The 16,981-nt window shown below is 40.9% G+C and overlaps 3 protein-coding genes across 3 annotated transcripts; 1 reads left to right on the forward strand and 2 right to left on the reverse strand.

The window, feature by feature from the left end:
- The first annotated feature begins 1,151 nt into the window (after positions 1–1,151).
- On the forward strand, positions 1,152–4,110 carry LOC130700661 (methylcrotonoyl-CoA carboxylase subunit alpha, mitochondrial-like). Its single transcript, XM_057522675.2, has 8 exons — positions 1,152–1,306; positions 1,426–1,600; positions 1,666–1,883; positions 1,956–2,190; positions 2,335–2,549; positions 2,640–2,953; positions 3,024–3,637; positions 3,721–4,110. Exons 1-8 carry the CDS (start codon positions 1,239–1,241, stop codon positions 4,015–4,017), a joined length of 2,136 nt encoding a protein of 711 aa, XP_057378658.1. The 5' UTR covers positions 1,152–1,238; the 3' UTR covers positions 4,018–4,110.
- LOC130701257 (inactive ubiquitin carboxyl-terminal hydrolase MINDY-4B-like) lies at positions 4,056–9,580 on the reverse strand. Its single transcript, XM_057523256.2, has 13 exons — positions 9,443–9,580; positions 9,294–9,357; positions 7,824–7,933; positions 6,348–6,411; positions 6,080–6,245; positions 5,795–5,969; positions 5,623–5,688; positions 5,480–5,550; positions 5,007–5,108; positions 4,878–4,950; positions 4,574–4,779; positions 4,340–4,471; positions 4,056–4,267 (listed from the first exon to the last, which is right to left on the reverse strand). The coding sequence occupies exons 1-13, from the start codon at positions 9,452–9,454 to the stop codon at positions 4,219–4,221; spliced, it is 1,290 nt and encodes a 429-aa protein (XP_057379239.1). The 5' UTR covers positions 9,455–9,580; the 3' UTR covers positions 4,056–4,218.
- A 1,657-nt stretch (positions 9,581–11,237) lies between these two features.
- Positions 11,238–16,041, reverse strand: LOC130701065 (inactive ubiquitin carboxyl-terminal hydrolase MINDY-4B-like). The gene is made up of 9 exons (XM_057523049.1): positions 15,221–16,041; positions 13,598–13,827; positions 12,869–13,040; positions 12,738–12,803; positions 12,608–12,678; positions 12,364–12,538; positions 12,087–12,292; positions 11,899–12,030; positions 11,238–11,751 (listed from the first exon to the last, which is right to left on the reverse strand). Exons 1-9 carry the CDS (start codon positions 15,554–15,556, stop codon positions 11,703–11,705), a joined length of 1,437 nt encoding a protein of 478 aa, XP_057379032.1. The 5' UTR covers positions 15,557–16,041; the 3' UTR covers positions 11,238–11,702.
- Positions 16,042–16,981: the final 940 nt, after the last annotated feature.

Genomic DNA, 16,981 nt, shown 5'->3' on the forward strand with positions numbered 1-16,981 from the left:
TTATGAGTTGTGCACACAACAATGCCTTGTCGCACAACCAGCGGACTTTACGATAAAGTCAGGGATGAAAGGAACTGAGCGGTATGAATGCAGGATCGATTTTTGCAACGCGCTTCGTCCATCCGGCAGCGTGAGTCTACGGAAGCTCAGGGACGATCGATAAGAACTTCACTCTAGAGAATTTCGGTAAATTAATCATTTTCAAGCCCACAGTAGACCAATATTGTCCTATTTTTAAGGCGATCATACTGAAAAAAGAAACCGACTGATTAATGGAAACCATACTAACAAAACCAAATGACTGGTTTATTAATTGAGGCCTCTTTCACCGCTTCGCCCGCTTATTTCAGTAAATCTTCTTTTTTTTCCGTTCTTTTTACGCATCAGGCACAGCCGAATCACTATATTGGCTAAAACACAACATTTAAAAAAAAGTCCTTGGAAGGATTTTCTTTAATTTTTATGCCATTCTTCAGTTCACGATTTCATAATGCTTTTAGTAGCCCGTTTGAATGTTTACCTTTAAATCACTGCCGTAAGGCAAACAAATTTAGCACAGCTCTTCCTTAAAAATGAATATCTGAATATGAATTATGTTATTACGCACGATAGTTATGTTAAAAAGGATTTAAAGAAAAAAAATCTTTTGAAGGTCATGAGCTTAACGGTAAGCTTTTACCAAGTAAAATATTTGTAGCAGCCAACACTAATCAGAGCGGGAGCTGGGTCCAGCGGGTCCTGATGTTATAGCTCCTAGGGACTCGGCTCTTATTGTGGATGGGTAGCTGATATCTTGAGAAGTCTTATCAATAACCTTACATAAATCAGATTGAATTTTTGTTTAGGAAAAAAAACTTGCAAATCAGCCATATTTTAAACTAATGGCTACAGTTCCTTCCCGTTACAGCACACAAAATAAGATACAGAAAAGACAGGAAAACCGGTTAATTGCCCCACGAGCCAAGAAATGCAAAGATCAACTGCTGCGTGTGAAACCTACGTATGGTTTCAGGTACGTATTTTCGGATTCGGTATGACATTGTTAGTTTAAAATTCATTATTCTGGAATACGTAGAAGCAGAATTTTTTTAATACTTGGGAAAAAAGCGTTACGGTTCGGAAATATGGCGATGGTGTTCCTGTCCTAACTATCGATTAGTATTTTATCAAAAAAAAAACGTAAATAAAGATTCCTCTGCTTCTTGTACATTCGTTCAATCCACGGCAAATATCTCGAAATGGGTCTTTACGCAATAAGGGCATGTTTGGCAGGCAAATACATGCAAAGGAGCTTGTGCACAACAAGGTAAATACGGGAAAGATCAGCGTTATGCCCCGTCATTTTTATTAAACATTGCATTCTAGCTGATTCAGTTTGCACTATGAGAGATGGCCAATAGTAACTTATTCAAAATTTTTTTATAGCAATTCACTCTCAAGTGCAACCAAAACTGCCCCAAAAGTTACACCTCTATCGAAAATACTAATAGCAAATAGAGGAGAAATTGCTTGCCGGGTGATTAGATCAGCAAAACGGCTAGGAATCCAAACTGTGGCTGTGTACAGTGATGCAGATCGCAATGCAATGCACGTGGATATGGTACTGTATATAGCAACACTCTGTTTCTAACATTCCTTCATAATTTGTTATTGGAAACATTTTAGGCTGACTCTGCTGTACGACTTGGTCCAGCAGCTTCTGTTGAAAGTTACCTTCGGCAAGACAGAGTTCTTGAAGCTGCATTCAAAACAGGGGCCCAGGCGATACATCCTGGGTATGGGTTCCTGTCAGAGAATGTGGAGTTTGCTGAGCTGTGTTCTAAGGAAGGCATAATATTTATTGGACCTCCTGCATCCGCCATCAGGGATATGGGAATCAAAAGGTGCAGTGAAGAAAAAATTTTATTATTTGTTTTTAGAAGATATCAGTAAATATGGTTTCATTTATTTTACAGCACTTCAAAGCACATTATGTCTGCTGCAGGTGTTCCTGTAATCCATGGGTACCATGGAGAGGATCAGAGTTTTGAAAGATTGAAACAAGAAGCAGAAAAAATAGGCTTTCCTCTCATGATCAAGGCTGTTCGAGGTGGAGGCGGTAAAGGAATGAGAATTGCATATACGCCTGGTGAATTCGACAGTCAGCTCGAATCTGCTAAACGGGAAGCCCAAAAATCTTTTGGAGACCAGGTATAGAAATTCCTTGAGTACTTCGTCTCACCTTGTTCAACACATGTGTTATCTAGATTGGCTGTATTATGTAGAAGAAAAGCCGTCTAAGATATCACAGACATTTTTACAAAGATGGATTTATTTACGTTTCTTTGTGAATAGGTAATGCTTTTGGAGCGTTACGTTGAAAGGCCTCGACACGTTGAAGTGCAAGTTTTCGGCGATAAATACGACAACTACGTCTACCTATTTGAAAGGGATTGCAGTGTACAGCGACGTCATCAGAAAATCATCGAAGAAGCACCCGGACCGGGAATCTCAAGTGAAACGCGCAAGCAACTGGGAGAGGCAGCCGTTCGAGCCGCCCAAGCCGTTGGGTGAGTGTTCCTAGACTTGTTTTTCTAAGAAATTCTATTCGTACCGGTTTACTTGTATTGTGACTCGAGACGGTGTGTTGTATACTCTAGATACGTCGGAGCAGGAACAGTCGAATTTATCATGGACCCACAGCAGAACTTTTTTTTTATGGAAATGAATACGCGGTTACAAGTAGAACATCCTGTTAGTGAAATGATCACAGGGACGGATCTTGTTGAATGGCAACTAAGAGTAGCTGCCGGTGAACCTCTACCTCTGGACCAATCGCAAATCCATCTCAACGGTCATGCGTTTGAAGCGCGAATTTACGCCGAAGAACCAAAAAACAATTTCCTTCCAGGAGCCGGACCCTTGCTGCATCTCATTACCCCAAAGCCCAGCTCGGATGTTCGCGTTGAAACCGGTATTTCCATTTGTTGCAATTACAATCCCATTAGGAGACCGCCAATCCTTAATCGATTGTCGTTTCAAAGGTGTTGCACAAGGTGATGTCGTTTCGGTTTTTTACGACCCAATGATCGCAAAATTGGTTGTCTGGAGTTCTGATCGTGCGAGTGCCTTACGGAAGCTGCGCTCCTGCTTGTCGGAATACAACATTGTGGGCTTGAATACCAACGTCGATTTTCTAATGGAACTATCCTCTCATCCAAAATTCATCGAGGGAGATGTTCACACAGATTTCATTTCGCAGCATTACAACGATCTGTTTCCCGTGAAACCCATCACAGATAATTTGGTGAGCCAAGCAGTATTGGCTTGCATTCTTAACGAGTTGAAAGTCAGCTCTAGTCAACAAGGTTCGACAAGAGATCCATATAGTCCTTTCGCCTCATATCCAATGGCAAGGCTAAACCACAGCTGTCATAGGAGCATGAAAATGACATGCCAAGGCGTAACTTATGACGTCGTCGTTACTTGTTGCGAAAATGGGAGCTACAAATTAAAAGTGGGAGAATCGGCGGAAATTGCAGCCTCCGCTAGGCTTTCGGAATCGGATAATGTCACCAGTATTGAGTTGAATGCAAATGGTGAGATCACTAAATCTCGTGTCGTTTTCTTGGATGGAAACGTGCACCTATTCACAAAGGTATGTCCACCGTCTATAACTCTCTTCCTGTTTGTAATTCGCACACTAGCTGCAACGCTTAAATCATAAATCTGATCATTTAGGATGGTAGCGTGGCATTTGCTACTGAAAAGCCTGCCTTTTTGAAAAGCCTTGGACAAGGCACCATCCAGCAAGGAGGTGCTGTTGCGCCTATGCCCGGAATCATTGAAAAGATTTTGGTTAAAGATGGAGAAGAAGTTCAGCTCGGACAACCGTTGTTGGTCATGATCGCCATGAAAATGGAGTACGTTATCCGCGCCCCGTCGGCTGGTGTGATTGAGAAGGTCAACTACAAGGTTGGCGATTCCGTGGCCAAGAACGCGGCGCTGGTACGATTCGTCTCAACTGACAGGAAATAGTTTATTATCTACTTGTCCTTGCCTCTCTCATTGTCAAGTATTGCCAAGTCGTCGTGTATATCAAACAGAAAGCTCTATAAATAGTACAAATAATCTGTCGAATGCAAACTTTTACTAAGGTACTCTATGCTACAACAATCCACAGCCAAATGGCCCTCTTAACAATCAAGAATTCATCTATAACCGAAGTTCCGCCCAGATTCATACGAATGGTTCTACGCCGCCCCAGTCGATACGGGCATCTCCCCACCTGAATAGAACACCATCCTTATTTAATGTGATAGCTCAAGGTGATAAGATAAGTCTTGTGAAAATGCATTACTTGGTTCTGATTAGTTTTTCTAGCGTTGGAACGGGAGCGTCAATAATAGAATCATCTCTGGAGCGATTGTTAATTTTCAAGATCATTGGATTCTGCTGATGAAATGTCGAGGTGTGGTAATATAATTGGAACCTGAAATAAATTGTAGGTAAGCCTTTTGTTAATTTTTATCTAAGCAAGATGGAAAACATAATTGAAGACTGGAACATAACGGAAGACGTTCAGAGTTCAGACCTGTTTTCCGCTTGGTGGTCTCTAAGAATTACTTTATCTTCACCAAACAAAACTCCACTTTGTTCAGAAGCGATGACGATCCAAATAGGCACTGTTGGTGTTTTGAGTCTTGAACCGACGTTGTAAGTCGACGTTTTCGCTTCATTGCCCATCCAAACAAGTAAACCAATCGATGAGCGTATCAGCACTCCAGTTTCTTCAGTTGTCTTATCGAGCGATCGAAAGAAAAAGAAGATGAGGTGAACGAAAATGGGGAAACAAATTGCACCTCAAATTAGCATTGTTGCCTATTGCTTAAACTTACGCAACCTTGCCCGTCCTCTTGATATTGAACTCCGTTGTGCAAGAAGGGACTGGCTCGTCCCAGAACAAACAAGCTAAAAAACTACAGTTAAAGCGTTTTAAAGTTTATTCAATATCACCTTGTATGTACCTGATTGGGCTAAACGAAATACTTCCGTTTATGTTCAGCAAACATTTAACAGGTGTCAGGATACCGTCGCCTCCCGTTGGCTTTCCCAAGTCTTCAGTCACTCTGTAATTTTATTGTGCCCATTTACAAATTCAGTTTCAATCGATGTTGTTTGGCGACATGCCTTGCTATTCCGACTCTAATTTTACACAATATTTGTGCGCTTGCGAAGAAGATAAACAGTCGAATGATGAATGTTCTTGTCAGTGTATCGTGCAAGAAGGGAAAAAGGTCGCCCTTTTCCCAACCCGTTCGATTCGTTTTCCCTCGTTATTGTTAATTCTTCTATTGTAATATTTCTTTAGACTTTTCAATCCATTGCAATGCTTATTGTGTGCCCTTCTTTGGACAGTACATTAGTGAAATCCATTTACGACGAAAGTTAAAGCATTCAAAATTTCATGCAGAATGTTTCGGATTATGGCAAGACTTACTGTTCAACGCCTCTAGTTAAAATGGCACTGTACAAAATCAGCATCAATGCTGGTCCAGGATCTTCTTGAAACTAAAAAAAAACAAAAATATGCAGGGTCAATATTCATCCAAAACAACGCAAATTAAATTTAGGAATACTGACCACATGAATGTTACGCCGAACCGTTTGATGTAAATCTTCGATTCTGCTCATGGGACATAGTTGCAACTAACAAGAGAACACGACAGTGTCTATTTTAAACTGCCGACACCGACTCTTCGACAGATGACAAGTGAAAAAAAAAAAATACTAATTGTGTTGTTATATTTCATGCCTTTTCAGTGAGTCCATCTTCGTTGAACTGTGGTGATCCAACGACGTGGACGACGTTGGCTTGTGGCAGACAGAGAATAGCTGATTGACCGTTTCCTGCTTTCCAGATTATATTGGCGATAGCGCAGGCTAGAGCCTCTTGTTGTATCGTAACAGTGGTTGGCATCAACGGATTGCTAGAGAGTTTGGAATTACGCTTGTTAATGAATAGCTAAAAAATCAGCCCGAATGCTCGTGTTATTAACTTAATATTATTATTCTAGACTAAAAATTTCGAACCATTTACCACGTTTTTGGTAATTTGAGGATGGCCGAATCGAAAAGAAGCGTTCGCAGGATTTGCGCTTGAATGGTCATAACCAGGGCACGCAGCATAGGGGTCGTCGAAGGATTTGTGATCGCAAGAGCGTAGGCTAGAGGATGGCCGTGTTCGCGAAATATCAGTCCAGGCCCTAACGAATTGTAAAGGCATTGATGGCAGGAATAGTTCAGGTTTTATTTCGCTTTGAAACACGATGGAAGCCACAACTGAGACACTTTGTTGCATTAAGTACCTTGGGTGAAGAATTCGCAACGTACTACGGCTGGACATTGTCCTAGGACGAGCTTCCGTAATGCCTGTTTTTTTTATTGTAATTTTTTTGTGGATATGAAAGAAATATAAGAATATAATCAATAAGCAGTAAGTTTGCGTGTCTGTGTCACGAAACGCCGTTTTCCCACCTCTCTACTGAGAACTTATGCTCTCTGGTTTACCATTTATTTACGTTATTTTACAGGGATCCTGCACTACCATCTAGGAACCTTCCAGTAATTAAGGTGCCATCCACTTAGAAAACGAACTTGAACATTGCTTTTCGAATGTATGCATGTAATCATGTATTTTGGTAGCAATATCAAGGTGTTGAAAGAAAAAAAAAAAAAAAAGGTCGGACTTATTTTGTTGGGCTTATTTTGTCGGGCTTATTTTCAAAATACTTGAAAAAAAAGTTGTCTTTAAATTCGATTTACCCTAACCAGTTATAACCTAATTTGAACGCTGATTCCAAATAAACTATTGGTTTCCTTCGAACTATGCAGATTCTTAAATTAAATGGAATCAAAGCGCTTTAAGGGCAACTACGTTGAATTTGAAAAACTCCTTAACTATAAATCTGAAGTGGGTGGTACCTTAATTACTAGAAAGTGGATCTTCTTTAGATGGCGATGCGGGATCTCTATAAGATTACAGGAATAAAAGCAAAGTAGAGAGCAGAGATCATCTACGAAAAAGGGTGGCTCAAATGGTGTACTGTTTTTTAAAAATAAATAAAAGTGTATCAAGTTGTGCATGTTTTAAATTTGAATTAAAAAAAACAAAAAAAAACAAGGACTATATCATTGGGTTTACTTAAACTCGTCGTTCATTCAGGCCCGTTTCCAATTTCAGTGAAACATACTTTCGTTCTCAGTGTCCCGTAAATGATTTGATAGCATGGCCAATTGCAGTACCTCTTTCACCAGCCAGCAATTTAACGAGAAATTCGATCTCAATAATTACACCAAGTTCCAGGAAAAAAGCAAAACAAAAAGCTAGGCATGACATTAAAAGCTATATCGGGGGGGAGGGGGGGACTCACGTAGCTCATATAGTCAGCGGGTTTAATCGTCTAACATGATTGCTTCGTTGAATTCACAATAAATGCACCAAAGCAATTACGAATCGATCATAATCACAAAGATGCTCTCTTTGATGCTTCGTTGCTGAAAATGAAAATTCCGGAATATACGCGGGCGGGCATAAACGATAAAAAAAAATAATAGAAAATTCTTGCATGCAGTTGATTACAATTGGGCACAGGGGAATGCCTTTTTTCTGTCAGTAGAAGCACGCCAAGAATTATTAATGCAATATTTTTTAATATCAAAGGGAGCCCTTTTGAAAAGAAATTAGGTTTTCGTGTGGTGCAACGTTAAGGACGTGGCCAAACAAAACAATTGCTGGTGCTGTGCATTGAACGTTCGAAATAACGACAGCAAAGTTGACTTACGACAGCAACATCTTCGGTGATGGGTTTGCCTTGATTGTTGGCTGGAAGTACCAGCGAGAGACTACGGGTAGGTCTCTCGCGGGATTCAGTAGCCCCGCGCCCTGCGAGTCCTAGAGTAGACATGGAATAGTATTTTACAGCGGCGTCCAGCCAAGAGTCAAATAATCGAACGAGGGAGAACACTGGTGGACAAGCTGGGTGGGAAGCGTCCAGTCGGCAGGACTTCACCTGGCAGACTGAAGATCGGTGTTAGCTCAACCTTCCTTCTCACTTGTCTCGTTGAAGCTGTTTAATACAGACCACAGGCTTCTCCCGATTGACGTCGTTTTGTTTTCTCTCTCATACCAATGTTTACTTAATCACGATTGCAAGTCGGTGCGACCACAAATCCGCCCTAACACGCAAAAACACTATCACTATTACCGCAACGTGTATAGGTGCACGGACGGAAGAATATCATATATACGTGTCCCGTTTTCTGCCCTCACTGTCCTTGCAAAAACTTGCACGTTACGTTCTCTTTGTTTCACCTGCCTGGCTTACCTTCTTGAATGGTCAAACAGAAACAAAAATCAAAAGATAACAGGGTACACGGCAGCAGGCAAATATAAAAATATGGCATGAACTGCAACCCTGACTAAGGTATTGACCAACACGGAAATGTGCCTGCATAAACCTGAAGAAGAAAAAAATAAGAAAGACTTCGATGTAACGACCTACTTCAAAGTTGGAACGACCAACGTGCAAGTTCAAGTTCATTTTCGCGGATCGCTGGTAACATTTATGTTTGTTGATTGTCACCGACTATATAAATAGCCTTACAATGTTTATGCTTTTTTCTTCTTGGAATGCTGAATGGAATACACGTTCCCTTCTTTTGCCTGTGCCCGATAATAAAAGCAAGTTGGATATGTCCGTTCTTCAACTTAGCGGAACTTTAGTGTTACAAACACAAAAGATCCCCATTCCAAGAGACATGAAAAGCCATTGGTTTTTTTTTTAAGTTTTCTTCCATGGGTTTCTTAGTTGTTGTTTTTTTATTCTCAAATTTTTTGTTGTTTCGTGAACGGACGAAACTTAGAACGTCGGACAAAAGTTGCCAGCAATTGTCGATCCGCCATACGAACTGAGAGAATTCTAGTGACAGTACGTGTACCATTGGTGCTTTTTTCTTCATGAAAAGTGATAAAAAAAGAGGGATTCACCACTGAAGAAGGGTCGATTCAGGTCAGTCCATAGCCTAGAAACAATGCTCCTTCTTTTGTTCGTTTGAGCTCCGCTGTTTTTGCAAACTCACGTCATCGATACATTGAACCAAACAAAGCCTTTCCTTTTGTTGTTGCTGTTCTTTTTTAATTAAAAATAAGTGACATATCAGTGTGTCTCGAAAGTCAGTAAAAAATCGATATCCCATTGTTTTACTGGACAAGAATAGCAGTGCAGTAAACTCATTCAATGTTTTCAACTTACGTGTAGCGGGGAAGGTGAAGACTCCCCCTGGTCCAGACCGGGTTGCAAATTCAAAGTCGTATCCCTATTTCGTGTCGTGTTAAAGGTTTCGGGGAAAAAAAATCAATCAATCGAATCGACTTTGGCACTCACGTGACAGCTTCTTTTACCTTGAAATTCATCACGTCAATTGATCTGAACCGCAAGTTTTCCTCGATAAAGATTTAAACAGTTGCCAGTCAATCAAACGGCGACAACATTGGCAGAGCGATGGAGTCTTTATGCGTCAACAGAATATGAATAAATAGAAGGCCTACTCCGCAGCCGACAATAATCCGGACGTTGTACTAGGCCGGCGATCAACTCCGCACTTGATGTAGCGCTTGTGACGCACAGAGGCTTTTGTTGTTCCTTATTGGTCAAGCATTCCACGCGCATCGCCCCGGTCAATTGATTTTCATTTCTAAGAAAGGGTTTTGACATGAGGTGGAAGACGCGTGTTAGTATCGTGCATCGTGACCGACCAGGAAGGCTTCATATAGGCCGTACACACAGATATTATTTCTGGGCGTGTATTGAGTTGACCGGTGAAGCCTGTCCATCAACCTTATGAAGTGAGTCGATAAACACGAGGTTTGTCATATTGAGCTATTGTTGGTATATGGAGTATGTTCCAGAATGCATACAGAGAATGAGCTACGCGAATTTGGGGAGGTCAACGCAGCCCGCTGTCATTGGCTCCCAACGACAGCACACGTTTTAGTGGATCGATGATTCCTTGACCATCGTTCGGGCCGGCCTCCATCGACCCTAAATGATTCTTTTCCTTTTTAAGAAGGCGTGGCCGGCTTCTTTAGGCGGTTACCTACATGCTGAAAGCTTCCGTCATAAAAGCTTTATTTAAAAGCAAAAATTGTACGTCCTACGGTGCTTTGATGATCTTAGCCAACTTTTAAAGGCAGCAAGTAGTCCGCTGCCGTGTCGCTGATCATGTACACGTGCCTTCTATATAAACCGTTCTATCCAAGCACGGTAAGATCGGACTTTGGCTTATTTTTTAAATGGAGGTTGCCATGCTAGGAGTGATTCAAACTACAAAAAAAAAAAAAACTTGTTTGCCACCCTATCGCGGAGTCAACTTTCAGAAAGTACTTAAATTTTATAAGCAAAACTTTTCTAGACATGTTTCCTTGTGCGTTTTTTTTTCTTTTTTCCTGTCATAGATGATCGATTTATCGTCAGCGTATCCTGGTTCTCCGGCAGGATCCTTTCGCAACTTCCCATGCAACAAATTCGACTCATTTGTGCGATTTGTATGAAGAATCAAAATGCAATCTGGGATTGGAGAATAATGGTACTAAAAATTGAGCTGCGCGTTCACCGTGTCACGATAGCATTAACATTCTTTCTTATTATTCTAGTACACATGAAAAAAAACGTAACTCCCTGATGTTGCTATAGTATTTTTTCCTTCCAGGCGAGATTGCATGCCACGCCAACATGTTAATTGTCTTGCTACGAGGCTACTTCCCCGTTCTGAACTGTGGCTACAACTTCAGCTCACTTAATGGTAGTTCAGCAGCATAGCGCAGTATAGCAGCGATATGTTTCAATGTAAGTGGATGAACAACCGGATAGAAGTTTTTTTCCCCTCATATTTCAAAGGGAAAAAACAGTATAGTCCTAATCGTTGTTTAAAAGTAGCAAAACAATAGTCGGATGTATATGAGAATTACCTATACTGTATATAACAATTATTGAAAAAAAAAGACAACATCGTGCTATAGTATAATCAAATTTCTTGTTTCGCTACGTATTCTTCAAAACTTTCTTTAATGTTTCATGTGGATGATGGCTAATCGACACGCTATTCTATTTATTTGAGGTGGAATGCTTTTCGCATGAAATCTAATTCAATGTTTTATCTACATCGATTAAGTAGGAGACAAAGACAAAGACAAACACTTCTGGGAAAATTGTGCTGTCACTTTATTGCTGGGTACACAATGGAACATGGTTTTTTGAATCGACCAGGATCAAATCTAGACTATGTTGTATAAACAAGGTTGCAGGCCTGTCCAAGACCGGTCGATATTGTCTCATTTTCTTTTCGTACCATCGTCAGTGTGGTGTCTACATATATACCACCGGAGCTACTAGACAAATTTCCTAATTTACAAGTGACGTGCATACGGGAAGACTACACATCGTTCCCCGCCGCCTTTCGTTGATTACTCCGTCGACGAGTCGTTGTGAAATCCCTTCATTGACGCCTGTATTTTTGTTTGATTTTTTTTTTCAGGTGAATTGGTTGCTGATCCATCGTATAAAAAAGTGCGTGTTATGGTGTTTGTTTTGTGCATCGCTTTCTTCTTTCAAGTTTTTTATGAGGAGGACTGAGGGAACAAAAATATTTCTTCGAAAACAATTTCATAGGTATGGAACAATGCCGTTCCAGTTGACGCGCGCCCCGCTCCACCTACAGTCGAAGGAGAAAATCACGATCCGTGTTTGGTTAAATCAAGCGTAACATATGCTTCAGAAGACGGCGAGGGTGACTAACCGCGGGATTTTTGAAAAACTTCTGAAACAAAATCATATCACAAAGTTTTAATAAAAAACTTACTTAGTTCTGATGATCTTGTCCAGCGTACTAAGAGGAATCTCAGGTTCGGTTTCATCAAATCCGCGTGTGCATATATTCAAAATAGTGTCACCGGTCTGAAAATGCGAACTGGTATAATAGTGAAGCTGGAAGCTGCGATAGAAACGAAAAATTATTGCCAACATCTTTGTGATTTTCTATCACCATACTTGTATTCGTTTCGGTAGTCTCGCATTAGCGCTCGGTCTAAGCAAAATAGAAGGCCAGATTGGTCACAGCAGATCACTAGCCAAATGGGGAAGATTGGGGTTTTTAATCTGGAACCAAGATTCGTTGCTTGTGTCTTTTCCTCGTTGCCCATCCATAGGAGGAGGCCGAGCGGTGAACGAATCAATAATCCCGTTTCCGCTATGGACTGTTTGAAAGAAAATATAGAACAAATCAGTAATAGTCATAGACGTATAGGAAATCGAGTTTCATTATTACCGCATGGTCTTCGTCTCCTCGGTATTGGACTCCGTTATGCAAGAACGGACTGGCTCTACCGGTCATGAGCAAACACAGAACACTGTTTGAAATGCTTCCTTTGAAATTCACGAGATGGCTTCTGTGTGTCAGTCCGCTGAAATTTGCCGCTCTGCCCATCAAGTCTTCGTTCACTCTGTTTATCACATTCACGTTTATCATGTTTTATAAAAATGAATTGTCATTTGGCTTTGATTAAAAGTACCTGTCCAAGCCCCTGGATAAAACGGCACTATACAATAGAAGAAGAACAGCCGGACCAGGCTCTTCCTGGAACTGTGGGAGACATATCATTAGTTTACGTGCATGTTATTTGCTTTCAAACGGAAACGTACTAAGTAAATATATCGACGCAGTACCGTCACAAGTTCGTCCCACTTTGCGAAAGGTACCAACTGCAACTGTGGAATTGAAAACATTGTTGGTCAGCATGGATAGTGCATGTATGTTTTTTAATTGGCAATACTTTTTCAGTTACACCGTCGTGATTAAACTGCGGTGATTCGGGCAAATGTACAATGGATTTGCTTGGCAAACAGAGAATGCCTTGGCCACTTCCAGCCCGCCACAAGATTTCGGCTACAGCTGCCACAAGAGCTTCTTTCTGTATCGTCATTGTTGGCTCTAAAGGATTCCTTCTATTAATCGTCAATTGGAAACGTTGTTAAACTTTGCATATTTTTATCAAATAGCAGTGTCAAACGCAAACCAATAGCTTAATAAAATCAAAGGAGGTCGATATCGGTGTATATTTCAAGAGCTGTTGGAGCCAACAGTGCCAATAGTATGATCGATGAGTTTGCTTTGAATGTGTGTCAAGGCTGATGTGTCGTGAGTTGACTTTTGTCGTATGTCAAGCGTTTTTAATCGCATTTCGTTCAATAACAGAAAACTACCAAAAGAATCCGATCAGCCCGCTAGCCTATCGATTCCGTGGCAACGTCTATTTTCCAGTGACCTTTTGAAGCGACGTCTGACTATATCCAAATATCTCGAAACTTGCGTGATATGCCTTTGGGCTCCTGACAACCCATGATCATTTGATTAGTCAAACGTTATAATCAAAAACGTATTGGTGTCACGTCTGTCGTAAAAGAATAGACAACAGAGGATTTTGTTTTTTACATTTCAAATATTTAACAGAGGTTTATATTAGCGGACGTACTAACGAGATTAATTATCAAATCACAATTACCTAGATTTTAATATTCTTGTGGGATCCGTTTCGAAGAGAAGCGTTTTCAAAATCTGTGCTTGAACGATCATAAGGACGGATCGTGCCATTGGAATCATATCACCGCCGATGAACGTTAATCCATATGCGAGCTGTTGTTCTGCTTCCCGGAACACCATTCCCGGTCCACGTGAGAAGAATTCCGATCGTATCATGCTCGGACATTGTCCAAAAACAACCTGCCTCAATGCCTGCCATTCCACGATGGCGTACATACATGCAAACGAAAGACAGTGTTCAATTATCTGGTTCATAATAACAAGCGAAATAAAATGATAAAACTTAGAAACGTGCATTTGAACAAGAGTTGTAAACCGATTGCACACAAGCGGGCCTTCTGTTCATTATGTAGATACGTAACAAACGAACTCAGCGTTTGGAGCACGGTAGCTACTTCTCGGAAGGTACTGGGAAGGTAGCGCACTCTTTAAAAACCATGATTACTAGTTCGCTATATGTAGCTACTTTAATCAAATCACTCAATGTCATTTTCCAAGTTTTTTTTTTATGTTTTACCTGTCTAATTCATTGGATATAAAAGCACTATTGACGCTGTAGCCCGAAGAATTATACGTTGGGTGCCTCTAGTTCTCATTCTTTGTCAAAACTGCCATGTGGAGGGCAATCAGTCTTGGTAGTCACATGCAATCTATGAAGGATTGCTGCCATCGGTGGTGTGCACCTTAGTCTCTTATCGATTCCTAATAAAAACCCCTTCCTTCATGCACAAATACAATGATACTCGATGTTGGAGATAGGTGCTTCCCTCTTTTTCATGCTCTTTCGTGGGTACCGGTATTTTTGTTTTTAATTTGATATGATTGCGCAATAATTTTTAGTACGCAGACACACGCAATCGGTGGTTTTGCTAGGCTGAAATTCCTTGGCATGTTCTGCGTCTTCTTATTTATTTGCATAAGCCCATAGTAGAAATGTATTACGTACGGCGCAAGATGAACCCCTATCCATGAAATGCCTTGCTGTTTTAAATAAAAGAAGTAATTTTTAAAAAAATTCGATGATCAAACACGAAATCGCATCCGACAAAGACTTGAAAATAGTTTTTGTTTGCAAATGTTTTGTCGTGATTTCTATGGTGAATGGTCCGCAATGGTTCAAGGGTTGTCATCCTCCTGTATGGAATGATTCATTGTCTCGTGCGCAGAAACTTAGTCGTCAGTCAACCACTTTTCTCTGTCTGTCTGTCGTAAACTTTTTTCTGCATGCGAATGCGCATTTGTTTGGTTTGTATTCCTCCATGTTTTCTTTTCCCTCTAGTTCATTCGATTTTTTTGAGGGCGTAGCGAAGCGTAATCGATTGGGCGGAAGACGAAAACGGACCTTGTTACGGAAAAAAGGGGATGTGTAAGAGGAAAAGCATACAGGCAATCGGGAAACTAACGGAATCGATTAAATATAGGACAACATCGCAACTCGGTAGTAAAAAAAAAAATGGTGTCTTAAATAGCCGGTCAGTCTTGGGGTTGGATGAAAACTGTAACAACAAAACCCGCATACAAGAAAAGGATGCAAATCTACGATTTAAAAAAAAAATGAATGATTAAGGAAAACAGACACGCTTACCACCGCCGTTGGCTCTGTGATAGGTGTCCCGAGACTAGCTGGCACTGGTAAGACGTTAGGTAAAGGTGGCCTTTCACCAATTCCAGTACTTCGACCCGGATATCGAGTCATGGCTGAAAGATGGCCAGTCCGTTTGTGTTGTGTGCTGAGCAGGAATTTGAATATACAGGGCACCACCAATGGATATGAACTAACTCGGTGGGATATACCAACACGACTGACAGGATATCTTAGCGATGCAGTTGTATACACAGTATGCAGGCCTATACTTGTTATCGACTTATCGAGAAAGCAAGTGAACACGAAGGAGCATTGCGCGGCCACTAGTCTCGCCATGCTCTATACTCCTGTTTACCGAAAGTATGTACGCAACCCCTTCGACGTAGAGACTATACACAACAGACATACGAACGTCAAAGTATATAAAGACCGCACACCGTACAGGGCCTTCCTTGTACAACGTTCGATTGTGACGTACTTGAAAGTAACGCAAAATCGTTTTTTGTTTTGTTTATTGCGCTACTATCGCAGTTCTATTGCACTTGTGCTCAATCATGTAGCTAAACATTTTGGGGATGATCGCCTCCTATACTGTTCAAAAATTGACGAACGATTACAAACAAAAAGTCTAACGTGTTACACCGGTGTGGTGGGCACGGCATTTGACGGAGAAAATCAAAGCGGAGGGTACGTTAAAGAAACAGAGAAAGCAAACTGAAATGAAAAATCACGCCATCCGACAATTGGATAGCGAACGAGGGGTTGACAGTTTTCGTGCAGTAGCTCACCACTGAGACTTGAGGTGGTCAATTATTGCGTTCTATATATACTGTACATATGCGTCTCACCCACACATTTCCATTCCTTATGGATACGCATAAGATAGTCTGAATGTTTATATTAATACAGATCGAGTGTTTGATTTGCTCCTGTATAAAATCAAAACTCGACATGTACATACAGCTAACATTCGTTTTACATAACATATTACTCGCACCGGAAATAGTTTAAAATATTTAAACCATTGGTGAGGCAAGTCTAACTTAGGGGTAAATGTTCGGGACCACGTACCTTTTAGAACGAACTAAACGCGTTACCAGCAGATAGTGAACCCTTATTTCTTAACTTGACTATTTAGACCCACTTATTCTAAGTGGATGCGTATGTGAAATAACTAGAACCATATACGTTGACATGAGCATTGATAAATGCAATGAAAAAATAATTGAATGATTGCACAAGGGGAATAGCGAGGCGTACAAGTTGTTTCTAGCTCGGAAATATGATGACAGTAAGTGAGGGCCATTCGTCATACAATCAAGATTGTCATCCATTTACGTTTCATTACCTCACATGCGAGTGCAAGCAAATTGGGTGACAAGCCAAACGTTTTGGAAGAAAACCTCGATGAATCGGGTCTTACTTCGACCATGTTCTTCATACGGGCCCGTATAGATGATAAACTCGTTTGCCCCACGTTACGACAGCCTTTGCCTTTCGTGGGAAGTTCTCTGTTTTAAACTCCTTGTGTTACTTGTCATCCGCAAAACTTTTGAACGCACATTCGCTCGCAAGGAAACTCGCCGTGAAAAAAAAAAATCGTGAAAAACTAGGAATCGAGTCAGAGGAATTTTGCTGCTTTTGCAAGTCTGTGGGCGTTGTGGAGCAAGGTCAATCATTGATTACGTGTGCGTAATTCTAGTCGTTGAGAATAGCCTTGCTGACACAGAAGGTTTGTCGCCAGACGTTTTTCGCACTAGA

The sequence above is a fragment of the Daphnia carinata genome, chromosome 7 (genome assembly GCF_022539665.2).
Source record: "Daphnia carinata strain CSIRO-1 chromosome 7, CSIRO_AGI_Dcar_HiC_V3, whole genome shotgun sequence".
Classification (NCBI taxonomy): domain Eukaryota; kingdom Metazoa; phylum Arthropoda; class Branchiopoda; order Diplostraca; family Daphniidae; genus Daphnia; species Daphnia carinata.

What these genes read in the sequence shown, in the direction of transcription:
- LOC130701065 (XM_057523049.1), bottom strand. Translation starts at nt 15,556, where the DNA reads ATGGCGAGACTAGTGGCCGCGCAATGCTCCTTCGTGTTCACTTGCTTT. An exon ending in TCACAGAGCCAACGGCGGTG is followed by an intron (nt 13,828 to 15,220) that starts GTAAGCGTGTCT and finishes GTGGAATGGCAG; the next exon opens with GCATTGAGGCAGGTTGTTTT. An exon ending in TGCGTCGATATATTTACTTA is followed by an intron (nt 12,679 to 12,737) that starts GTACGTTTCCGT and finishes TGTCTCCCACAG; the next exon opens with TTCCAGGAAGAGCCTGGTCC.
- LOC130700661 (XM_057522675.2), top strand. Translation starts at nt 1,239, where the DNA reads ATGGGTCTTTACGCAATAAGGGCATGTTTGGCAGGCAAATACATGCAA. An exon ending in ATGCAATGCACGTGGATATG is followed by an intron (nt 1,601 to 1,665) that starts GTACTGTATATA and finishes GAAACATTTTAG; the next exon opens with GCTGACTCTGCTGTACGACT. An exon ending in ACGTGCACCTATTCACAAAG is followed by an intron (nt 3,638 to 3,720) that starts GTATGTCCACCG and finishes CTGATCATTTAG; the next exon opens with GATGGTAGCGTGGCATTTGC.
- LOC130701257 (XM_057523256.2), bottom strand. An exon ending in TTAACTAGAGGCGTTGAACA is followed by an intron (nt 5,109 to 5,479) that starts GTAAGTCTTGCC and finishes ATAAAATTACAG; the next exon opens with AGTGACTGAAGACTTGGGAA. An exon ending in ATTTCGTTTAGCCCAATCAG is followed by an intron (nt 4,951 to 5,006) that starts GTACATACAAGG and finishes GTAGTTTTTTAG; the next exon opens with CTTGTTTGTTCTGGGACGAG.